At 48.4% G+C, this 21,602-nt stretch overlaps 1 protein-coding gene across 1 annotated transcript; it reads right to left on the reverse strand.

Annotated features, from left to right (window-relative positions):
- Nucleotides 1-2,391: 2,391 nt before the first annotated feature.
- On the reverse strand, nucleotides 2,392-21,144 carry APCDD1L (APC down-regulated 1 like). The gene is made up of 4 exons (XM_067307914.1): nucleotides 21,108-21,144; nucleotides 7,774-7,903; nucleotides 6,402-6,960; nucleotides 2,392-4,561 (listed from the first exon to the last, which is right to left on the reverse strand). Exons 1-4 carry the CDS (start codon nucleotides 21,142-21,144, stop codon nucleotides 3,803-3,805), a joined length of 1,485 nt encoding a protein of 494 aa, XP_067164015.1. The 3' UTR covers nucleotides 2,392-3,802.
- Between the last annotated feature and the right edge of the window lie 458 nt (nucleotides 21,145-21,602).

The raw sequence follows: 21,602 nt of genomic DNA on the forward strand, positions 1-21,602 counted from the left end.
TCACAGAACTAGAAGCTGGTGGTTACTGTGGAATCCTGATTGCATTTGAGGTAGGCATACAGCCATACTATATTAATATATGTAATTGGTGTTTCAAAAGGGCACAGCTGAGCAAACTTCATATCAAATCTGATAGTGAATAAGAAATTGGATGAAAAACTGTGAATTAGAATTGACAGTTTTCTAAGAGAAAGGTATTAAATGGCCCCAAACCCAACTTTTGCAATCAAGAAAGAGGACAACTTTGGCTAAAAGTCTATCCTAGTTCAGTGATGAAATGAAGGGAAAATTAGATGTAAAGTAATAAAAAATAAGAAAAGGGGAAATGGACAGCAATCAACAGAAGATGAGAGTTATGAGGAGTAGAAAATTAATAAGGAAAGCAATAGCCAAAGGAAAAAAATGTACATGTTGGAGTGCTTGGAGAGGGTGATAAATAGCTGAAGTACAGAGGGAAATCTCCGGTAGGATAAGGATCATTACTACATGCAGATGGCAAAACTGCAAGTGATGATGTAAGAGACTGGAAAGGTGGTGTCATTCATTAGCATTGCTTAATATTCAAAAATAAACATTTTAAAATTCAGTAGGACTAGAAAACTTGAATCAATACTTCTAAGGGAGATGCCTGAGGCAGTCTCTGACCTGCTGATGAGAAGAATGGCCAAGAGGACAGGATGACCTGGGTGAAGTGCTGAGCTTGCCTGACACCCCCTGAGCAAGGGAATGGATGAATGGTGATGGAAGCATAATGCAAGTCACTTCATTCTAGTGTCGTTTTTTTCAATTTTACGTTCTTTGGGATTACAGTAAATTGAGTGTATCTGGACCCCTGCAAAGCTTGGGCTTCTGTGATAATCTCACATCTCAAAAGTGGTCATTCAAAGAGAAATGCAATGAAATGGGGATGCTCACAGAAGGAGTCTGCTGGGACCCAAGATAATTCAGTAGTTCCAGATCACTGGTGAAAATACATAAAATTGCTACTGATAAAATGTGTGCATGACAAAAATATCCATACTCTGGACCAGAGCAAGGAAGAACTCCCCCTGAACTCCCAGTGCAGCTTTTCCCAGGGCAAAAGACTAATGAATAAGAACATGTTCTTGTTTTGAATTATCATTAGCAGTAAGTGATTATACTTTTGTATATCTCAGCTGTGAGACTTGGGAATTTTGGATGTGATTTGGATATTTACATTTTAAAAGAGAAGCTGAATAATTGGAATAGATGCAAAAAAGAATCAAAAAATGACTAGTGGAGTGTGAAAATGCCTTAGAGAGAAAGAGTGAGTTCACTTGGCTGAGTTTATCTAACAAAGATTGAGAAGTGTCTTGATTACAATGCAGAAGTATCTTCATGGGGAGAAAATACCCAACATTGCAGCTCCCTCTGATCTTGAAAAATGCAACATGGGAATCACTGAGTGGACATCAAAGCCAGGCAAATTCAAACTGAAAAAAGGCACATAAGAGAGTAACTGTGTAATTTAGGAATGTTTTCCCCAAAACTGTGAACAGAACAATAAAAGTTATGATATTTATGCAAATAGCTTTTCCATGGCTTTTCTTTTTTCCTTTCAGAAGTATACTTAAGTATATTTAAGAGAGGACGAAAAGGCTCTGGGTGAGGCGTTCAAAGGGAAGGAGTGTAGCTTAGTTCCCTATTCTTACCACGGACATCTTTGGGTCCTAAGCATGTTGCTCTGCTGATTTGAATAGCAGCAGCCTTTCGTCCAGGCTGTAATGAGTGACCGTCCAGGCATGGTGACAGGAAACAGGTCAGCTGAAGGAACACAGTTCTGCTGCGTGTATGGGTTGTATGAGATCCAGCTACGCTATCTGCATCTTTCCCTTGCTTCATAGCATTTTAACCGGGACCTTGCAAAGAAGACTCTGCATGCTGAGATAAACTTTAATTCTCAAGCCACAGGAGAAAGGGACCCTTTGGGGTTTCCTCCAAATTGGCTGATTCTTGTTGGCTTTGCCAGGGTGGGTGGGTAAAGTGCTGCCTGCCAGGCCCCCTAAAGAAGTGAGTGCAGTAGGTGGTTTATAATCACTTCCAGTTCTTTAAACATTTGCCTGTGAATCTCCATGCAATAGCAGGCAATGAAACACAGCAACCCTTAGAAACAGCAGGAAATATTTTGCAGGAGTGCTTTACCGGCAAAAGTTTTTGCTATGGTGAGTGAAGAAAGAGGACTAGGAGGCAGGAGACTGATTTTGCCTGCTGACCTGATGCCTGGAGAAGTCTCTCTCTCTCTCTGTTGATCGCAGAGGGCACATAAGGTGAGTTAGCATGGCCTTTTTGTGTATTCTCTTAGAAGCATAAATGTTTATGCGCACGACTAATATTTTACCATGCCTGGAACACGCAAATATGCTGACAACATTTATATCACAACTGTATGCATTTAATAAGCATCTCATTTGAATTATTTGTTCATGTACAGATCCCCCAAAAGTATTTATATGTTATAAAACCCATAAATTATCTAAGTACAAGCTGCAGGTTTGTAAATACAGCATTAAGAAGGTAGCTATTGCATAGCTGGTTTAACAAAATATCCTTTGCAAGTAAGATATATAGGCTTATTTGGACAGGATGTAGCTACTGGGAGGAGGTCTTCTCCAAGTAAGTTATATGCTGCTTAGCTGCAGCAGACAAGGGAATATAATTTCTTACTTTGTCCCTCTTGTCACTAGAAATCAGCTTGACCTGCTGTGCTACCTGATCAGAGTATTTCCTCAACACCTTGTTCACTAGTGGCAAACTTATGAAACATCCTTACATGAATGTGCCTGGATTAAGAGCTAGATTAATAATTTGCATGCCAGAACACTTACAAAAGAGGAGACAGTGAAAAATACGTGGCCTGAGAAGGCTTGCACTGTAAGTGATCTTTGGCTCTGCGAGATACGTGAGGAGCAGGAGCCGCCGACTGCCTGGTGGTCCTTTGCCGGCTGGACAAGGGCGGCAGTAACGTGGTGGCCGCTGCCGCCTTCCCAAAGCGCAGGCCAGTGCGAGTGACGGGAAAGGCCAGAATAATGCAACACAGATGCAATGCCTGCAGCTATGTGAAGCTGAAGGTTGGGAGCAGTTGGGCACAGAGGCCTTTTCCATTTACTGCACCTTCTAATCTGACCACGGCCAGGCACGGCAGTCTGTCCAGGTAATGTTCAGTGAGGGCTGCTTTTTGCACATACCTAAGTGGAAAACTGTACATTGCATCTCTGTCTGTGTACATATACATGAAAACTGCAGGAAAAGTCTATAAACTGAGGAAGGAATGATTAACAGTGCCTTTATCAAGAGCACTTGCTGACTATCTATGGCTGACTGACACTGCAGATCTAAATTTGCAAGAACAGCAATGAGGAGTATGGGAGGGAACTTAATCTCAAAGAAACTCAGTAGCCAACACTTTGGATGTTTGAATTACATCTGAATCAAGCTCTTGATTATATCTTAGCAGTGTCAAAAGCTCAAAGCAGCAATTGTAATTGATGTAGCTCTTTTTTTCTCTCTTATTGCTAAATTATCTATTGCAATGTGCAATGCATCCATGTCACTACATTACATTTGCAGGCAAAGAAGAGGGAAGATTAGGCAATAAAGCCACAGGACAAACAGTATATAGTCAGGCATATCTTCTTGGCTTTGTTCACTGCTTTTTTTTTAAAGTGTTTCCAAATCTAAGTAAAACTGATTCCAGATGTGCTCATTTGAAGGATATAAAATCACCCTAGCACCAGGACTATCTGAATTCTGTGCTGCACCTGAATAGATAGCTGGTCCCATCTTAAAAACTTAAAAACAGTGCTATAAACAATAAAAAGGCCACAGGCAAAGGTTTTAGTGCTTCATTCCCATTAGCATCCTGTTTTCCCAAGTATTTCAGACTAACATATTTTGAGAATTCCTCCGACGCCCCAGCACACTGAATCAGAGGTGCCTGATACGATGTGGGTCGCTTGTCTGGACGGTCGGGGCTGGATCCATCCGTGGGCCTTTCGCCAATGAACAGCAAGCTGCGGTCTTTGGCGTCTTGCTCTGTTTTGAAAAGTTCGTACTCCGTGTGGGGCAGCTTGATGCCCAAAGCCAAACATCCATTTGTGGGCGTTATATCCTGCTCCATCCCAGCGTGCCAGGAGTCGGTCAGCCCACAGCTTCCCGGCTCCGAGGAGTTGAGCATCATCACCGTCACCTGGTCCATTGGCGTCACCCGAGCCTGGGTGACTTTAAAAGCCAGTTCGGTGCCACCTCTCACTTTGGAGGAGGGGATGCCTTGGGTGTAATGCCCGGACGCGTAGATGGTGAAAGTGGGCTGCTTGCAGAGAGGGTCGGAGTAGTGATAGTAGTAACCTTCCCAGGTGTGATTGCTCCCGTGAAATATGAAGTACCTGGTTAGGAAGAGCACGGCAGGCCGCACCTCGCAGTGGGTGCTCACCCAGCTGCCACTCAGCTGCATCGGCAGCTCGGCTCTGACAGGTAGTATGGGCGGATGGTGTTCATCAGCTCTGTATATAATCCCACAGGCTGGGCAAGGATGCACATGGTGCTGCGGAAGGCAAAAACCAGTATTTTTATAAATGGATATGCAAAAAACCCTTTCAGAGTATTTTAAAAGGCTCAAACGGCCTCTCCCACACCAGGGTGCTCATCTGCAATGAACTTGGCCCAAGACACCCAAGCGGACCAGGCGAGAGGAGGAGCCGCCCGGGCTCTTTGCTAGCCTGGGTGCGCCGCGAGGACGCAGCTGGGAGCGAGGCAGCGGGCTCGCGCCGAGCACCAGCACAGGCATCGCCTTGGAGGTGGAGAGGAAAAACCTCCCGCAAAACCAGGACCCGACCTTCGGTTCCCTGCCTGGGCTTTGTACGGAGCGCTGAGCCAAAGCAGTCCTGCGGCTGCTCAAATGCCAGAAGAGTTTTTTTGTCTAGCTGGGAACTTTTTCTTATATTTCATATATCACAACTGATTTATTTTTAAATAACCAGGGTTTGAACACTGTATCATTTTCCAGAATAAGAGCTAATCTTGACTGAACTGTCGTACGCAGCAAGGTTAAATAACTCAGTAGTTAACTGCAGGGTGGGTAATTTACATACAAGTTGATTGGAGTCTACTGTAATTTAGTCATTTTCAGCTTGCTTTACTGCTACTGTCACGTTAACGAGTGCTGACAGTACACAGTACAGTATGGCTAAATAATCCCAGAAGTTGGCAAATATATATGCTCTCCTTAGACAGGAAATTCTTTGATAATGAAAGGTAATTTGGGGAGAATGGGTTGCTTTAAAACAGATACAGATTTAAGGGAGTAAAAGTGATATTTTCTTAAAGTACGCTAAAAAATAATTCCTAACATAGCTGTGTAGGCTTTCTCACTAGTGCAAGCAAACAGCTATTAGCTAAGTAATAAAAACAAAACAAAACAAAACCCCTCTGCCCAATAAAATTATCACCGCAGTCATGAAGCCAAAAATCTTACTCGCTTAAACCAGTCGTGTGAAGTTATTTCTAATGTATGGCAGCTTCCAATTAGCGCCAAGTGCTGACATCATGTGCTGGTACATTGGAGAGCTGTTAGCTGATTAATTACAGTGCTACATCCAGAGAGTGAATTTCAGTATCTTTAGGTTTGGTTTTAAATTAACTTTTAAAAGTGTTTATGTTTACCATCTGGTTTTGCTCATATATATGGTTTTGGCCCAAGATAACACAAGTTTAACCAATCTGAGAATGTTATTTGAGAGAGGTGTTGCTCTGTGCTGTTCTTTTGCTCTTTCGGAGTTCAGTTGGTGTAGTCTGGGGTGTGGGGAAATGTTACCCCCCAAAAGAGTTTTTTCCATCTAGTTCAGTTCCGTCTGCTAATGTTCAGAGAGATTTTTCACCCTATCTCACTACTTAATCATTTCTGAATTGATCAATAAAATTCAAATAAAAATATGTTCTTCTGGAAATAAACCAACCTGCTGGCAAAAGAAAAAAAATAAAAAGCAACCAAGTCTCTTGCTCGGTTTCATAAATGTCAAAGTGAAAGCCCGATTCCTGCATAACAGCGTAATTGTATTCAGGGCAACTTCCTCTTCTAATGGCATTACACTGAGGAATAATGACTTAATGGGAGATGCTGGCTTCCTCGCTCCTCTCTAAGCCTGAAGGACATGACAAAGAAATAACGGGAGGGACGCAAGGCATCCGAGTGTGCAGCCCCTAACACCGTGCAGCCCCCAACGCCGCACAGCCCAGTGCTTTCACTGACTTTGGTGCAGGCTCTGCATTTCCTCGGGGTGAGCTGTGCTTCTCTTTGCAATAGGGTCCCCATAAAAGCACCGTTTTTATCATAAAAGCATCATTCTTACAAAAAAACAAATAAAAATAAAAAGCATCGTTCTTACCACAGCGTTCTGCAGAGGTCGCTGGTAACCGGTCGGCCGGTAGTGGAGCCTCTCCACCCACTCGGTGTGAATGTCCCCCAAGTAGAGCTCCTCCACCAGGCGGCTGCCGGGCTGCTGGGGCTGCAGCAAGGCCTGGTAGTGCTGCTCCACCCGCACCAGGCTGAGCTCGTGCATGGCGAAGCCCAGCGCGGCGGTGCAGTCGCGCTCCGTCTTGGCGCTCAGCAGTTCGTAGAGCGCCCCGGGAGCCCAGCTGCGCCCCGGGGGCAGGAAGCCGCTGCAGCCCGCTCCCGAGGTCTGGTTGATCCAGGCGGCGACCTCCCGCATGGCGCGCCGGCTGTGGAAAACGATGCCCACCTTGTGCAGGTGGTAGTCGGCCTCGGTGGCGCCGCGGGTGATCCAGGAGGCCTGGCGCAGCCGCAGCTTGCCCTTGATGACGAGGGAGTAGGAGGGCTCGCGGCAGGAGGGGTCCCAGTAGTAGAACTGGTGGGCCTTGAAGAGGCGGTTGGAGTAGAAGAGGTAGGACCTGGTGAGGAACTCGGGGCCCGGCCGCACCTCGCACCTGGGGACAAGGCAGCGTCCTCAGCTGCACGCCGGCAGGAGCTGGCTTTTCCTGCCCCTGCTGCCGCCGTGCACAGCCGGTGTGAACGTGCCGGACCAGCTCCGGGCGCCCCGTGGGCCGGGACGAGGGCAAGCGCAGGTGGCAGCAGCACCCAGCAGTGAGCTTGGGCGGTTTGAAGATTCGGGCACCCGCTAGCAAAATGCGATGCTGCCACTTGCGGCTTTTTAGTGCAATATTTTCTACTTTGCAGCACATCTCCTAGAGGCAGGAGCAGGACTGCGCGGGATGGGGAGGGGTCAATCCGGCTGGGCCCAGCACGCTCCTAAGCGGCACCCTGACGGGCTGCGAGCAGAGGCTGGATAGGTGCGAGGGGGATGGGACGGGCTCTTCCCGCCCTGCTCAGCTCACCGCTTTCTCCAGGAAGATGCACGCTGGTGCCTGGCGGTGCCTTACCTGGGGGTGCCCACGGGGTGCCCAGAGGACGCTCAAGGGTGCCTTACCCGGGGGGGGTCCAGTGCCCGGGGTGCCCTACTGGGGGGGGGGGTGGCCATGGGGGTGCCCAGAGCTGCCTTACTCGGGGGTGCCCAGGGATGCCCACAGCACCTTACTTGGGGGTGCCCGGAGGATGCTCGGGGGTGCCATAACCGGGGGGGCCCCGGGAGTGCCCAGTGGATGCCCAGGGCTGCCTTACACGGGGGTGCTCAGGAGGGTGCCTGGGGGGTGCCCCATGCCCAGGGATGCCCGGGGCGGTGCCTCAGCCGAGGGTGCCCATGGGGGTGTCCCGTGCCCGGGGGTGCCCACGGGGGTCCTTACCCGGTGGAGACCCAGTGCCCCTCCAGGCGGGGCGGCAGCCGCGCCGCGATCCTGGCGCCGTCCTGCAGGTGGCGCAGCTGCTGCCGGCACCGCGGCTCCCAGCGCAGCGGCGCCTCCGCGGCCGCGCAGGCTGCGCGGGGGGGGAGGGAGAAGGAGGGAGAGGGAGAGGAGGGAGAGGGAGGGGGAGAGGGGCCGTCAGCCGCGGGGGCAGCCGAGGCTCCCGCTTTCGGCGCCCCCCCCCCCCCCCCCAGGCCGCCGCTGCCTCTCGCCGGTGGGTTAAACCCTTTAACGGGGGCGGCGGCGGGGGGAAGACACCGGGCGCAGGTAGCGGTGCGCCAGGCCGCGCTGCTTTCGCCCCCCCCTTCTGCTGCAGCTGCAAAATCCGGCTGGCATCAGCGAGGCAGCAAACCGCGGCGATGCGCGTCTGCCCGTGCCGCACCGGGCATCCGCTGGAACCACCCGTGGGGCAGAGCCCGTGGGGCCGGGTGCCCGAGCAGAAGCGACCGCCACCGCCACCGGGCATCCGCTGGAACCACCCGTGGGGCAGGGCCCGTGGGGCCGGGTGCCCGAGCAGAAGCGACCGCCGCCACCGGGCATCCGCTGGAACCACCCGTGGGGCAGGGCCCGTGGGGCCGGGTGCCCGAGCAGAAGCGACCGCCGCCACCGGGCATCCGCTCCGGGCGCAGGCCGCGCCGCGCTGCCAGGCCGCCCCGCAGCACCAGCTCCGTCGCCGCTCATCGCGTTGCCCAACCGGAGCAGTCCCGCTTGGGGCTCTGACTGCAACCGGCAGTGACCGCTCGAGTTTGTACGTGACACCAAACCCCGCGGCAGCGCATGGCGAGAGCGACGTCCCGCGTTAGAACGACCTACAGCCAGGTCCTGCCAAGAGCTCGGCACCTGCATTTCTTGCTTGCTTCTTAGACACAAAACATTTTAAACCCACTGCCCAGCAAAACTCCTTGGCGACATTAGCCCGGAGACCTAGTTAGAGCGTGAAACCCAAAATGGGTTAAAGCAGCAAGGTGTTAGTTAAGGACACAGAACACTTATTTTACTGTTCTTTAACTTGACCTTCTTCTGAATCCAACTATGATTTAGATGAAATCTTCAAACAAAACTGAGGCTCTTTGTTCACGTTCTCTCTCCTAAGCTATTGTTGAAGCAGTAACTAACTGAAATGGGGAATTACAACATGGGAACGTTAGCCTCGCCTGTCGCTGCCATAAGGACAGTAATTCTGTCACTTACCTCATTTCCCATAACAACGGATGTTATTGGCTTAGGGAAAGTGTGAACACTCAGCTAAATCCTGAAGACCTTTGCATACACATAGATATACATACATATATTTATATATGTTATTCATGCTTTACTTCAGCAAACTTCTGTTCCATTCATCGTGCATTTGCTTCAGCAAGAAACTTGGGATTTGCCTCTCTATAAGAGCAAGAAATGAACCCGCAGTGAAACTCCTGAAACCCCACCGACTTTCTTGCTATTGTATAACTGTCCCATCTGGCAAAGCCACATCCCTCAGCCTGGTGTTGTTCCAGACCAGTGCAGGCTGTCTTGGGTTTATAGCCCAGCCGGGGTTCGCTCGCTCTTTGCTGTACTCTGTAATTTACCTAGTAGCGGGCTGGAAATTTTGAAGCCAACTTTCATTCACTACCTACGCATGGTTAGGACACAGGTTGCTTTCCAGCCTGCCTATCAAGTGGACAGTTTAACATACATACATACATATACATATAAATAAATATAGATATATTCCTTTCCCACAAAGTGAGGATGCTGAACATTTGCACGCACCATGCTATGGTTTAAACGCCCTGCTATCCCTTCCAAAAAGCTGCAGGACAGGACTTCTCTGAAGAGGATTTTCTTCTCGAGCTATCTCAGCATCACCGCGGAGTTTGCAGTACCTCCTGTTTAAAAAGCCCTCCCCAGCTGTCCCGGCGGAGGGGCCGGGCCGGCCCAGCGCCTGCCCTTGCTCCCCCGGGGCGTCACGCGAAGGAGAGCAGAGGAGCACCCGTCCCTCCTCCAAGCTGACCGGCACCGTTCTAGCACCAAGTATCTGCAAACAGAACTAGCGCGTACGGATCTGCCTCAAACCACGGGCGCGACTGCGAGCTGCTGAGCAATGTCAGCAGAATTCCCTGGCTCGGAAGCTCAGGATGTAACACCGCTATAAACAGGCAGGGCCAGAGTCACAGCCGGTGTCTGCCAGGGAGGCTCCCCGATTCCCATGGCCCCTTTATTCCCGGCAGGGAGCCTCTCGCCCCGGCATCAACAGATCGCACACACACGGGGTTAAATCCCCATTAAAAACCCTCAGCATCCAAATTTGCCAAATACATGTACAAGCCCTAGATCAAATCAAATGGCAGCTCAATAATTAAACTCCTGTTGTGCTAGTCAAAGGCCTCTGAACATGCGGCAAATCAGAGAGATTTCCACTCAAATAGTATTTTATCACTGATCTAATAACTCAGAGACACCTCTGCTATCCAGAGTCACCGGGGAACTGCCGTTTGCGCAGGCCTTGCGGAGCGCAGCCGGAGGGGCCTCTGCAACGCCCTCACGTCCGTTTCAGGACCGAAGCCCTGAAACTACGGCCTGACCCAAAGGGAATAAAATAAACACACGGCAAACGAAGCCCCCAGGCACATGGAAGAGCAGTAACAGAAGCCAGCCTAGCTGCCTACAGGCTAGCGAAACTGGTCTTGGATTTTCTGCCACCTCACTAAGCACCACAGTGCATAAACCAGCTGGAAAGATGCATTATCAGTTTGAAGGGGTCTTTTTGGAGCAGACTCACAATTGCACTGTTTTAATCATCTTCGAGGGCTTAATATGCTGAGCAGGGATAGCCAGCCCCTTCCCAACTGCTTGCTCTGGTGCCTCCTGAAAAGGAGTTCCTTTGAGTTCTCATACGAAAAGGGGACAATGTCGAACGACAAAACCCTTTGCTCTTAGCTGAGCATTTCATTTGGCAGCTGCAGCATCCGCTGCAGGCTGCTCCAGCGATGCCCCGGCAGGAGCGACGGCTCTGCGCTCTCATCCCAGCTTGCCAGGACTTTGCTCTGCGGCCTCAGGGAAATCTCTTACTCCTGTGTATTTCTTTATTCAGCTGCAAAATAAGCCAGGTTTTGTCTGACTGCCTATCATGAGGCCTAATTACTGGCAAAGTTTTTTAAGATCCTTCAGTTAAAGGAGAATCCAAATGCTCAAAGTATGCGTGAAATAATTATCCTATAGCATACTGTAAAATAAAAAATATCTGTATCTGTACTAGAAGTAACAGAATATAAGGGCTAAATTTGCTCTTGCTCATAACCACAGAAAGACTCCAGAGGTGTCAGTGCAGTTAATCTAGTTATACTGAAATAACAGCACAGAATATAGCCCAGTTCTGAACTTGCTAACCGCGCTGTATGTGTGCCTGTGCATGTGTTCATTGCACTGGAAGCTTCAATATTTGACTGAACCCTTATTGCTACTTTTGGCAAAAACACTAAAAGTCTACATTATTTTAGAGCACAGACACTTTGGCAACATAATCACAAGACTTTAACACACTCGAAAGAAAATGGGAATTTTTATAATCAGGATAAAACTCCATGGGGGGGGGGGGAAGGAAAAAAATCCAGAATATAAATATTTGACATGATGGGAATTCCTAGGGATTTTGCCTTACTTAACTGAACACAACACATCAAGCTGGACACATCCTCAAACCAAAAGCTATTGGCCTGTGTCCAAATTTTGTGGCTGCTCTTCTCTCTTAAATATGCCAGCCCAGCCCCACCAGATTCAAACATCCTTTCAACCTGCAGAAGTTTAGTTTCAGACTAAAAATCTATAGTTAGGGCACATTTCTATTCAAAGAGCAGCAAAAAGTGGCTGTCACTTACATGTCGCTCCGTAACTCAGCCCCTTCCGAGGCACATCGGAGCAGCTCCTCTCTCCATCTTAAAAGAGGCACCAATTAGCTGCTTTACAGCGTTATTGGGTGGAAGGGGAAGGACTTATTCACAATTCTTCTTCAAGGCTAAAATACTCATTATAGGAAAATCTAAAAAAATTCCCAATTGTGATCTCATCCACTCACTCATTACCCTATCTGTCTGTATTGATGAACCACAAGCGTTTCCAGAGAGCTCCTCAGACCAGCAGCTAGACAAAACAGGATCTTTTTTCAAGCTTTCTGGTGAATGTTGCATCCAAAGTAACGGCCCTAAGACTCCAAGCAACAGGGCTGCATGAGTATGTCAGGCAATTAGGAGTGCCAGTAACCAGGGATGGAGGCTGCCAACTGCGATCACCTGAGACTGCATCAAGCCTGGAGACAACAGCAGCAACAAATATTCATCAAGCGCTCCATACACTCGTTTGGACAAGCAAATTTTAGAAAAATCAGACTCAGAGCATCAAATGATAGAAAGGCAGGCCTGGAAATTCCTACGCAAAGTAAATTCTTGTTAAAATTGAAGTGAAAGGTTCCTAGGCAATGGCCAAGCCTGAAAATGAGAACCTACCACTGGGGTTGTGCTATGCAACTGCTGGGTCCAATCTGTATGCTCCAGATTTAGATGCACTTCACACTTTTAAAGGGAAAAAAATGCCAACCAGGAAAGAAATACTGTAATATGCCTTGCTGGAAACAAATCCTGTTTGTGTTTGTCCAAGCAGATTGACTTTGGAAAAAAGCAAAGTTGAGTCACACATCTGCTTCTTTATAAATAGAGGAGAAAATGCATACATTACAGTTTGCACCAAATTAGCTGCTGTACATCAACTCTTCTCCAGGGCTGGATTGCTTAATCTGTTACATGTTATTGCCTCCTATGGCCAGAATTTATTATTTCCATTTATAATTCTAATGTTTCAGTTAGTCACCCATTTACAGGGATAAGATCAATGCCTGAAGTCATGGAGCATTACATATTTCTTCATTTAGAGATGACATAAAACCTTTGATATTTTGCGAGGAATGTTCAGACTGGAATGAAATGGATGATAAGAAAGATATCAATATACTCTGCATAAGTGAATTATACTTAAACACAGAGACTTCATTAATGGAGCAAAGTAGTCTTTCTTTGGCATTCTTCTCTCCTGAGAGCATGCAAACAGATTCTGGGTTAGCCACTAAAGGAAAAAGCACTCTTTCAAAAGCAAAGAAATTGTTTGTATTTAGCAAATCCATTTCTCTTGCATTTGTGTTGAGATTAAGTTAATCATGCTTTAATTCACTCAGAATAAGGAATTCCTAGGGGAACGATTTTGTGGGAAGAGATATATTTTATATTATAATATTATAAAGTTATAAAAGTTAAATATAATCCACTGTGGAGGGGAATTGCATCACTGCACAACTTTACATTTTGCCTATCTGCAAACTGAACCCACTTCAGGACAGCACTTAAGCACAGGCTTAACTCTAATTGGTTTCACTGAAACTTAAGCATGTGCTTGAAATTAAGCCAGTGCATGAGCATTTTTCCTGATTAGTAATGCCTCCCTGAATTTAAGCCAGAATGTGGTCAAGTGTTAGAGGGAGGATGCCAGCTCTTTCACTGCAGTACTATTTGGCTTCTGGAAAAGTATTTCTATTATTCATCCCTTCTCTTATTTGTCTGTAAAATGGGTATAATTACATATAGTTGTTTTACCAGTTTGATGCTCAGTTCATCCTATTTGCAAAGTGCTCTGAATTCACTGGATGCTTCTAAGTTATTCATTTAATGACAGCAAGCAATGTATTATATATGTTAGCTCTCACTGCAGAGCATCACCCTGAGTTTCCTGTACATAACAGAGTACAACCATGTATGAAATTCTGCAAATCCTAAGAGGGAACTCAGCTGACTCGAAATTCCCAATGAGCTCAGGATCTACATAAGAACTTTTCAAAACATGCTTTCACCATGTAACTTCAGGCACAGTGGAAGACAGGTTCAGACACTGTATTATATGGCTTTAGCCTAGCTTTCTTCTGAAGCTGATCAGACCATTGTCTGATCTATCTCACATCCACAGTTAAAATGGTGAAGCACTTATGGTGGGTTGACTATAAAGTTTTCTTACAGCACTAGAAAACTAAATATTTTTTTCTTGGAATCACAGAATCACTTCTTTCTCCTGCAAGTGGCAAGTCCAAGAAATCCATCCCACCAGAGCTTTTGTCAGCAACGACTGGCAACTTGGTAGTATGAAATTGCTGCCAAAGCAAAACCTAGATGTTTTAATCAAAACTGGCTTTGCCACACCGTGGTAGGGCACTTGACTTCGGTCAAAAAGTGCAATCATAACGAAGTGGAGAAACCAGATTCCCCAGGCTTAAGTCACCTCTCACACATGGCTACCCTGCTTGGTGAAACTTCACCTCGTTCTCTGTATTACCAGACAGGCTGACTCTTGCCAGCAAAGACGTTGTAGTTTCGGTAAACTGCTCCCTCTAATCCATGCCAGCTGCCCCGACTCAAGACAGGCCACACAGGAGCGAGAGCATTTGCTGAACCCTGTGCTCAACCTTGCTTTCCTTCAGGGAAATTCCCGTCTCCGCTAGGACACAGGATTATGCCTACGGATTCAGGAAAGAAACAGGAGCAGGAACGTGAGGCAAGATAGATGGGTGTTGTGGTGAGGAGGGTGAGAAGGAAGATGTTGACTCCTGCACCTCAAAGATCTTCTTCAGTATAAACCATGTTTCAAGAAAACGGCTTCTTAAAACTGCCCTCTGTGGCTGTTCACCTTGAAGAAGAAAACCAGGCCTAACCCTGTAAATGGGACTATAGGGCTTGATCCTGCTTTCATGGAAGTCAGTAAACAAGAAAGATCCCACGATATTAACAACACAGGATCATGACCTTATTCAGAAAATGCCCTTCTCCACAAATGGAGAATAAACTGATGGTAAATACCGGATCTGGAGAATGAAGGGGTACAGAGGAGAAATGGGATACAGGATACTCTCTACTCAAATGAAGTGAACCAAGGAAGACACAAAGGAGTTGTCAGAGGACTAAGGAAGTGTGAGGAGAAACCCCAGCACTAGAGGCAGGTGTGAGTGCAGCTTCCCAGGAGATCTCCTGCAGTCAGTGTCCCAGGAGAGGGGACAAGCATGTGGAGGGGGACGGTCCCGCTGGGAGCTGAAATCACGGGGCTCCCCTGCACCAGTTCCTCTGGTTCACACAAACCCACAGGGCAGAGGACGGAGGGAGAGGGATGGTTCATGAGGCAAGGTAGGAACTAACGGGATTATTGTTACATCCCTTCTTTTTTCATCATCGGCAAGCACTGAAAGATGCAAATGGTTCAGACAGTAGCAACACATTGTGACCAGTCCGGCTGCAGAAGCCTGGCACAGAGAAATGCGTAAGCGAAAAGCAAAAGGAGGAGACGCAAAGAAGGGCAAGGCTAGAGCTTTTTTCCTCGAACACTGATGGAAGTGTAAATTTGGTTTTCATGCCATAGGAAACCACGAGGAGATGATCTCTAATCTCCTGGATATCTAGCTGGTGAGAGATTGGTGAGAACACCTGGGGGAAGGCATTTCCCTTCAAAAACCAAAGCAAATCAACTCAGTCCAAGGCTGAACAATAATCATGATTCAGTTAAAACGTTCTAACCAGAATTTATATTCTCGCTGAATGGGAAATATTACATCTATCTTCCTTAATTTAGAAGAGATGGAAACTCATTAGAAAATACTGCACATGGTTTTGAAATTAATGGCACGCTGTCATTTCAAATACATAAAGCACCCATGCAGTTTTGGCAATTCCCTCTAACCTCTGCGCAGAGACACTTTATTAGCGGCTATCATGGCCATTTTTAATAGTGATGGCTAAGCATATTTTTTCCTGGAGTGCTTTGAAGAGCAGAACTGGTAATCAGGCAATGGCTTGGCTATAAAATGCCAACCTCATTTCAAACATCTGAATCACTCGCACAGACCACGAGCACCGAGAGGACCACCCACCACATGATATTAACATAAATACAGCATTTACCCAAGGCAAAATGAGCAAGGGGAACTGGCGGGGGCTGAGAGCAGAACAACAAAACATGACGAGGGGGTGGGAGGGATTGGGTTACGCAGGAAGATGGAAGGAGCCCGGTACGCGCAGCCCGGCTGAGCGACAACCAAGGCGAGATGGACATGATAACCACCCATAAATATTCACGTGGCGTCAGCACCAAGGACGGGAAGGAACGCCTTACCACGAGTAAAAGGGGGGTGAATGAAGGGAGGACAAAATGTGGCCCGTGTATCAGGGTAAGCTGCTGGACACGCAGTCCGGTGGGCAGCACGAGTCTGCTCGCCTGGCAGGACTTTGTGGGGCTGAGCAAAGCGGGAGCAGAGCTGGGAATAACCCGCTCTTGGCAGTGGCCGGTGGTTATTGCATGCTGCCTTTCCGCCTCCCACGGCAGAGCTGCCGCCCTGCCTTCGCTCACCGTTCGCTGGCGCTTACCGAAAATCACTGCCTTTCTGCCACCGGGCTGGAGACCCGAGCCAGAGGCATGGAGGTGCTCAGAGCCAGAAACGCGCGCAGTGGGTACCAGCACAGCTCGTAACCCCCGCAGGTCCCGGCAACATTAGCACTTAAACGCTGCTGAAAATCCAAGTCCAGGAAATTAGATGATAAACCCCCGAAAGCAAGAACCATCCTTTTGTTCTCCATTTAGCACCTACCACGATAGGTTTGCACCTGGCCCTGCTGCAAGGATACTGTTTATAATCATAAAAATAGGATCTAATAGGATCCAATAGTCTGAGGCAGCTACTTGGCTCCGGCGAAGCCCAGGAGCGACGGATGAGAAGGGCAGTCGAAAAGAGTCATAGCGGACGGTATCCTCAGAAAAAAAAGTTCCCTAGAAAGGTGGTAATCCGATACACAACCCGCACCAGAAATACACACACATATTCAGCTTAGAATCACAAGCGACCACAGAAAAAGGTTACTTGTTCAGCTGAAGCACAGAACTTGAGTTACTTTTAACATGTGTTTTTGGGTCTGGGTGTGGTTTCTAGATAGCCTGAAATTTCAGCCTACTGTTTTGCCTGTCAACATTAGCCAAGTTTTGATGTGTTCCAGTTCTCTTAACATTGCCGACAGATGCCAAAATCAAAGTTGACATTCAACCTACATGCTGCATAATCTAATAACGGGACTTGCGCTACTCAGAATTAACAGAACTTCATAATTTCTTTGCCATAAAGCTTTGCTATCACATATATTTTCATTGGTCTTTTCCAATGAGTCCAATTGGGAAAAAAATTTGTTTCCTCTGAAAAAGCTCCTCTGGAAAGCTTTAAAAATAAAGCACCATTGTGTTTTTGTATCAACTGGGGAAAAAAGATGCTTAAATGCCACAACCTGCCAGTGTCCAGCGCTTGGGGATTTAGTAAGAGTGCAAACAAAGCGAATCCAGTTGTTTCTGTGGGGAGTTTGGTGTATAAATCGATCTAAAACACAGGGGTGAAAGCTCGTTTCTGAGGGATCTCTGTCACCGACTTGGACAAGGCCAAGACGTCACATGTTTGTCACTGGTTCAAATGACCCAGTGGAAACCAGGGGGGACTTTTCACTGGTTAATCAAATGTAATGGTTTAGGATCCACTCAAGTTTCAAGTATTATTTTAAAAAATAAGACTTAAATCTCAGGCATCTCTCTTCGCAAACTCAGTGGTGAGACTTGTGGCGATTTAGGTACCACCACACCAAGCGTAAGAAGTTGAGAGCAGTTGCTGAACTGACCCAAACGTCTATCTAACAGTGCCGCAGGAGCTGAGCTTCACTGCAGCCTTCTCAGTTTCAATTCCATTCCAACCATGATGATTTAACAAGCTATTCTCTGAAAATGAGAAAACATCAGTACGAAGGACATCACTATCACACAATCGCCCTGCTAAAACTCAAAAAAAAAAGTCAACCCTCTTATCACTTAACAATCTGGAGCTCTGGCATTTCAAATAGACATCAGCATTTTTATCCTAATACACAGAAATAGAAATTTCCTAATTTTGCAGTTTAGCACACGAGACCTTTTAACCACCTACAGATTACTAAACCCTCAGATTTTACACAATTTGGTAGAGATGGAGCTGCTCTATGAATTACATTTTCAGTCTCTGGCAGCACTCAGCCTACAGAAGATGGGTTACACACTAAAATGATCGCTTTCTGCCTGTCAGTTTTGTGGCATTATTAAATCTGACATGCATCATCTTAAAATCACAAAGTTAGGAATTCTCATTTTACATAGCTTTATCTTCCTTAATAAACAAGTGAGAAAACCAGAGGAATTGTGTAACAGCACCGCATAGGTGCTTCCTCATTTTGAGGTTGATTTTAGCACTGATAGTACCTCATCCATGAAAGCGTTGTCTTTATAGATGACATATGCTATGTTGTGGGGAAACACAGGATCCCACTGAAAGCAAAATCTCTTTCCAAACTTTGTTCTGCCAGATGCAGCCTCCCCTAGCACTGGATTCCAGCTTTGGTTTTCTTCATAGCAATTTCTGGCTTTTGAAAATCTCCTTACTCAACAATTTGTGCTTGTGGGGAAAATATAGAAACCACACTGTATTTTTTTCACTTGTGCTTTTTTTACATCTCAGCCCTGTCTTTATCTATATCCATATACTTTGTAGCATGGCTAAGCTGTAATTATGGGAAGAACAAATACAGCCAAATCAGAAGATCCAGTATAATACATTAGCTGTTGATTTTTTGGCTAGCTTGAGAAATGAATAACAAAAAATACCAATGTGTTAAAAATAAATTAGCTAAGTAAACATTTCCCAAAATAAGCATTTGAACCAAAGACAATGATGTCAACTTATTAGTAAATACATATATGCATGTGTAAATACACACACACACAAATCTATAATTAATTTAGTAGTATCATTCATGAGATTCTCTTCCTAATCTCATCACTGAATGCAACTGCTGATCTTATCTCACCCCAACACTATAATTTTCAAACTTAAAAATAAACACTGAAAGCGAGAATAGATTTTTTATGTTAAAACCATCTAGGAGAAGCTACACATGAAAAATATCAGTGTGGTGTTACTGGAATGTAAAGACTTTAATGAAACCCTAGGTAAAAACTCAGCAAGTCTCTGAGGACTTTTCCAAGAACGAGTGGTTCTTTGCTGAAGGAGGCTCCAAAATCAGATCCAGTTACCTAACTAAAGTGCTTTTACTACTAATTATGCACGAGCGTCACGCTGATGTTCAGTGTTATGCAAAAGACACAATGCCAGTCTTGCTCGCAGTGAAGTCACTGGCAAACCTTGCTTTGATTTCCATGAGTTCTGGATCTGACTTAGCTATCTAAATATGTTTTAAGATCCAACTTTTCTTACTGAAATCAATGGAAATTTTGACACTGACATCAGACGAAGCAAGCATGGGTTTTAAATTAGGTTGGACTAAAATAAGGTGTATGAGGATTTAAGAAAACAGTATTCAAATTAGAAGTGAGTAATCTTATGTAATGCAATATAACATCTCTGAGCAGAGCAACTTGAGCAAATATATATAGAGGGAGAGTACATATTTCTCAACCTGTTTCAATCTTATATATGGGGAACAACATATGGCAAAGACCCCACAGAGAACTGAGCAGTAACCCTACAGAAATGCGTATGGATTACGTTCTGTAGCCTGGTCCTTTCTTCTTAATGCAAATAACTTCCGATAGCCCCATCATGCAGTCCTTTCGGAACGATCACCAACCGAGCCTCGCAGTTTGAGAGGCGAATCAGGGTGATACTTTTCTCCCTCAAAGTTTGGATGAGTAAACTAAGTGACAGAAAGGAAGATCGCAGCAGAGAACTGTGTCTGGATTTCCAGTGTCCAGGCCGCTCAGTGGCCTCAGGAGCATCCTCCCCACCTGTTCCTCCTGCTCAGCACTGCAGAGTCTCAGCCAAGGGTCTCCCTTGCATTTCCCAGGGAAACGCACTGCCCAAGCATGGGGGAGCCTCTCTGCCAAGGGTCCCCATTGCATTTCGCAGGGAAACGCACTGCCCAAGCATTGGGAAGCCTCTCCACCAAGGGTCCCCATTGCATTTCCCAGGGAAACGCACTGCCCAAGCATGGGGGAGCCTCTCCACCAAGGGTCCCCATTGCATTTCCCAGGGAAACGCACTGCCCAAGCTCGGGGGAGCCTCTCCGCCAAGCGTCCCCGTTGCATTTCCCAGGGAAACGCACTGCCCAAGCACAGGGGAGCCTCTCCGCCAAGCGTCCCCGTTGCATTTCCCAGGGAAACGCACTGCCCAAGCACGGGGGGCCTCTCGGCCTCTGCTTTTTGCCCTGAACACAAATCACTTTGCCTTTTCCATAGCACAATTATCTTTGTTCTCCCCCACGGCCCCTGCAGCCAGAACCTTTCCTTCTGACACTGCCTGGGGGGCTCCAAAACGAGCCCTGCCGAAGGGGGGGGGGGGTGCCAAGGCGGCCGCCCCGCTGCGAGGGGCCTCGCAGCCGCGGCTCGGCGGGACGCGCCTTCCCCGCGGGACGCGACGGCTGGGGCAGCCCCTCGCCGGCGCAGGTGCTGGATGCTCCCGGGGCTGGTTCCCAGCGGATCTGCAAAGCCATGGAGCGCGCCCGGGGCCGCTGCCCGGCCTCCTAGGCAGCGAGGGCAAAGCCGGGGAAAGAGCCAGAAACCGGAGCTCCGGGCGCCGCCTGCCCCCCCTGCCAGCCCGTCCCGGGGCGGCGGGGCAGCCGCGGGCATTCCCGGCCCTGCCCGGCCCCGCCGAGCAACCTCCTTGCGCCCTCCGCGCAACTGCCATGCGCCCTTCTTGTCCCGTCCATGCAACTTCCACGCACCCTTCGTGCAACTTCCACGCACCCTCCGCGCAATCTCCTTCCGCCCTTAGTGCAACTTCCATGCACCCTCCTTCAATTGCCATGCACCCTCCGTGCAATCCCCGGCACCCTCCGGGCACCCTCCGTGCAATTTGCATGAACTCTCCTTGCAGCCTCCTTGCACCCTCTTTGCAATCTCCTTGCACTCTTCTTGCAACTTCCATGCACCCTCCTTGCACTTTCCATGCACCCTCCGGGCACCCTCCGTGCCATTTCCACGCACTCTCCTTGCAGCCTCTTTGCACCCTCTTTGCAGTCTCCTTGCACCCTGCGGGCACCCTCCGTGCCATTTCCACGCGCTCTCCTTGCAGCCTCCTCGTACCCTCCGCCGCTCCGCCGCGGCCGGGGGCAGGGGGAGGCGGCGGGGAGCTCCTGGGAGGAGGGGAAGCCCCTGCGCCCGCCACCCGCTCCCCTCCGCTCCGCTCCGCCGGTGCCACCTACCTAGGAGCAGCGCGGCGAGCCACCAGCGCCGGGCCATGGCGGGCGCGCTGCTTCGCGGCCGAGCTGGCGGCAGCGAGGGGCGACGGCGGCGCCCGCGGGGCTCAGCGGGGCGGCGCGGCCATGGGCCGCCCCCGCGCTCCCCGCGCCCGGCTGCGCGCTGAGTGCGGCCGCGCTGCCTCCGCGGCCGTCGCCCGGCTCAGCCCCAGGCTTTGCAAGAGGCAAAAAAAATTAAAAAAAAGAATATTAAAAAAAAAAAAAAAGCAGAGAAACCCACCCAACCCGCCTCCGCTGCGAGCGCGTCCCCCCGGACGGCTGATAGTTCTAATGGAGCTTGGCAGCCACAGGTTCCCGCTGCCAGAGGAGGTGGAGACTCCGCCGCCTTCGCCCCACACGCGGCTGCACATCGGAGCAGCCCCCGCCGCCGCCCCGGCCCGGCCCGTCGCGGCGGGGGGCCCCGCGGCAGGGACACCCCCCCCCCCCGGCCCGGCCCCCCCG

Source organism: Apteryx mantelli, chromosome 18 (assembly GCF_036417845.1).
Source record: "Apteryx mantelli isolate bAptMan1 chromosome 18, bAptMan1.hap1, whole genome shotgun sequence".
Lineage (NCBI taxonomy): Eukaryota > Metazoa > Chordata > Aves > Apterygiformes > Apterygidae > Apteryx > Apteryx mantelli.

What these genes read in the sequence shown, in the direction of transcription:
- APCDD1L (XM_067307914.1), bottom strand. Translation starts at nt 21,144, where the DNA reads ATGGCCCGGCGCTGGTGGCTCGCCGCGCTGCTCCTAG. An exon ending in GGGCACTGGGTCTCCACCGG is followed by an intron (nt 6,961 to 7,773) that starts GTAAGGACCCCC and finishes CCTTGTCCCCAG; the next exon opens with GTGCGAGGTGCGGCCGGGCC. An exon ending in GACCTCTGCAGAACGCTGTG is followed by an intron (nt 4,562 to 6,401) that starts GTAAGAACGATG and finishes TGCCTTCCGCAG; the next exon opens with CACCATGTGCATCCTTGCCC.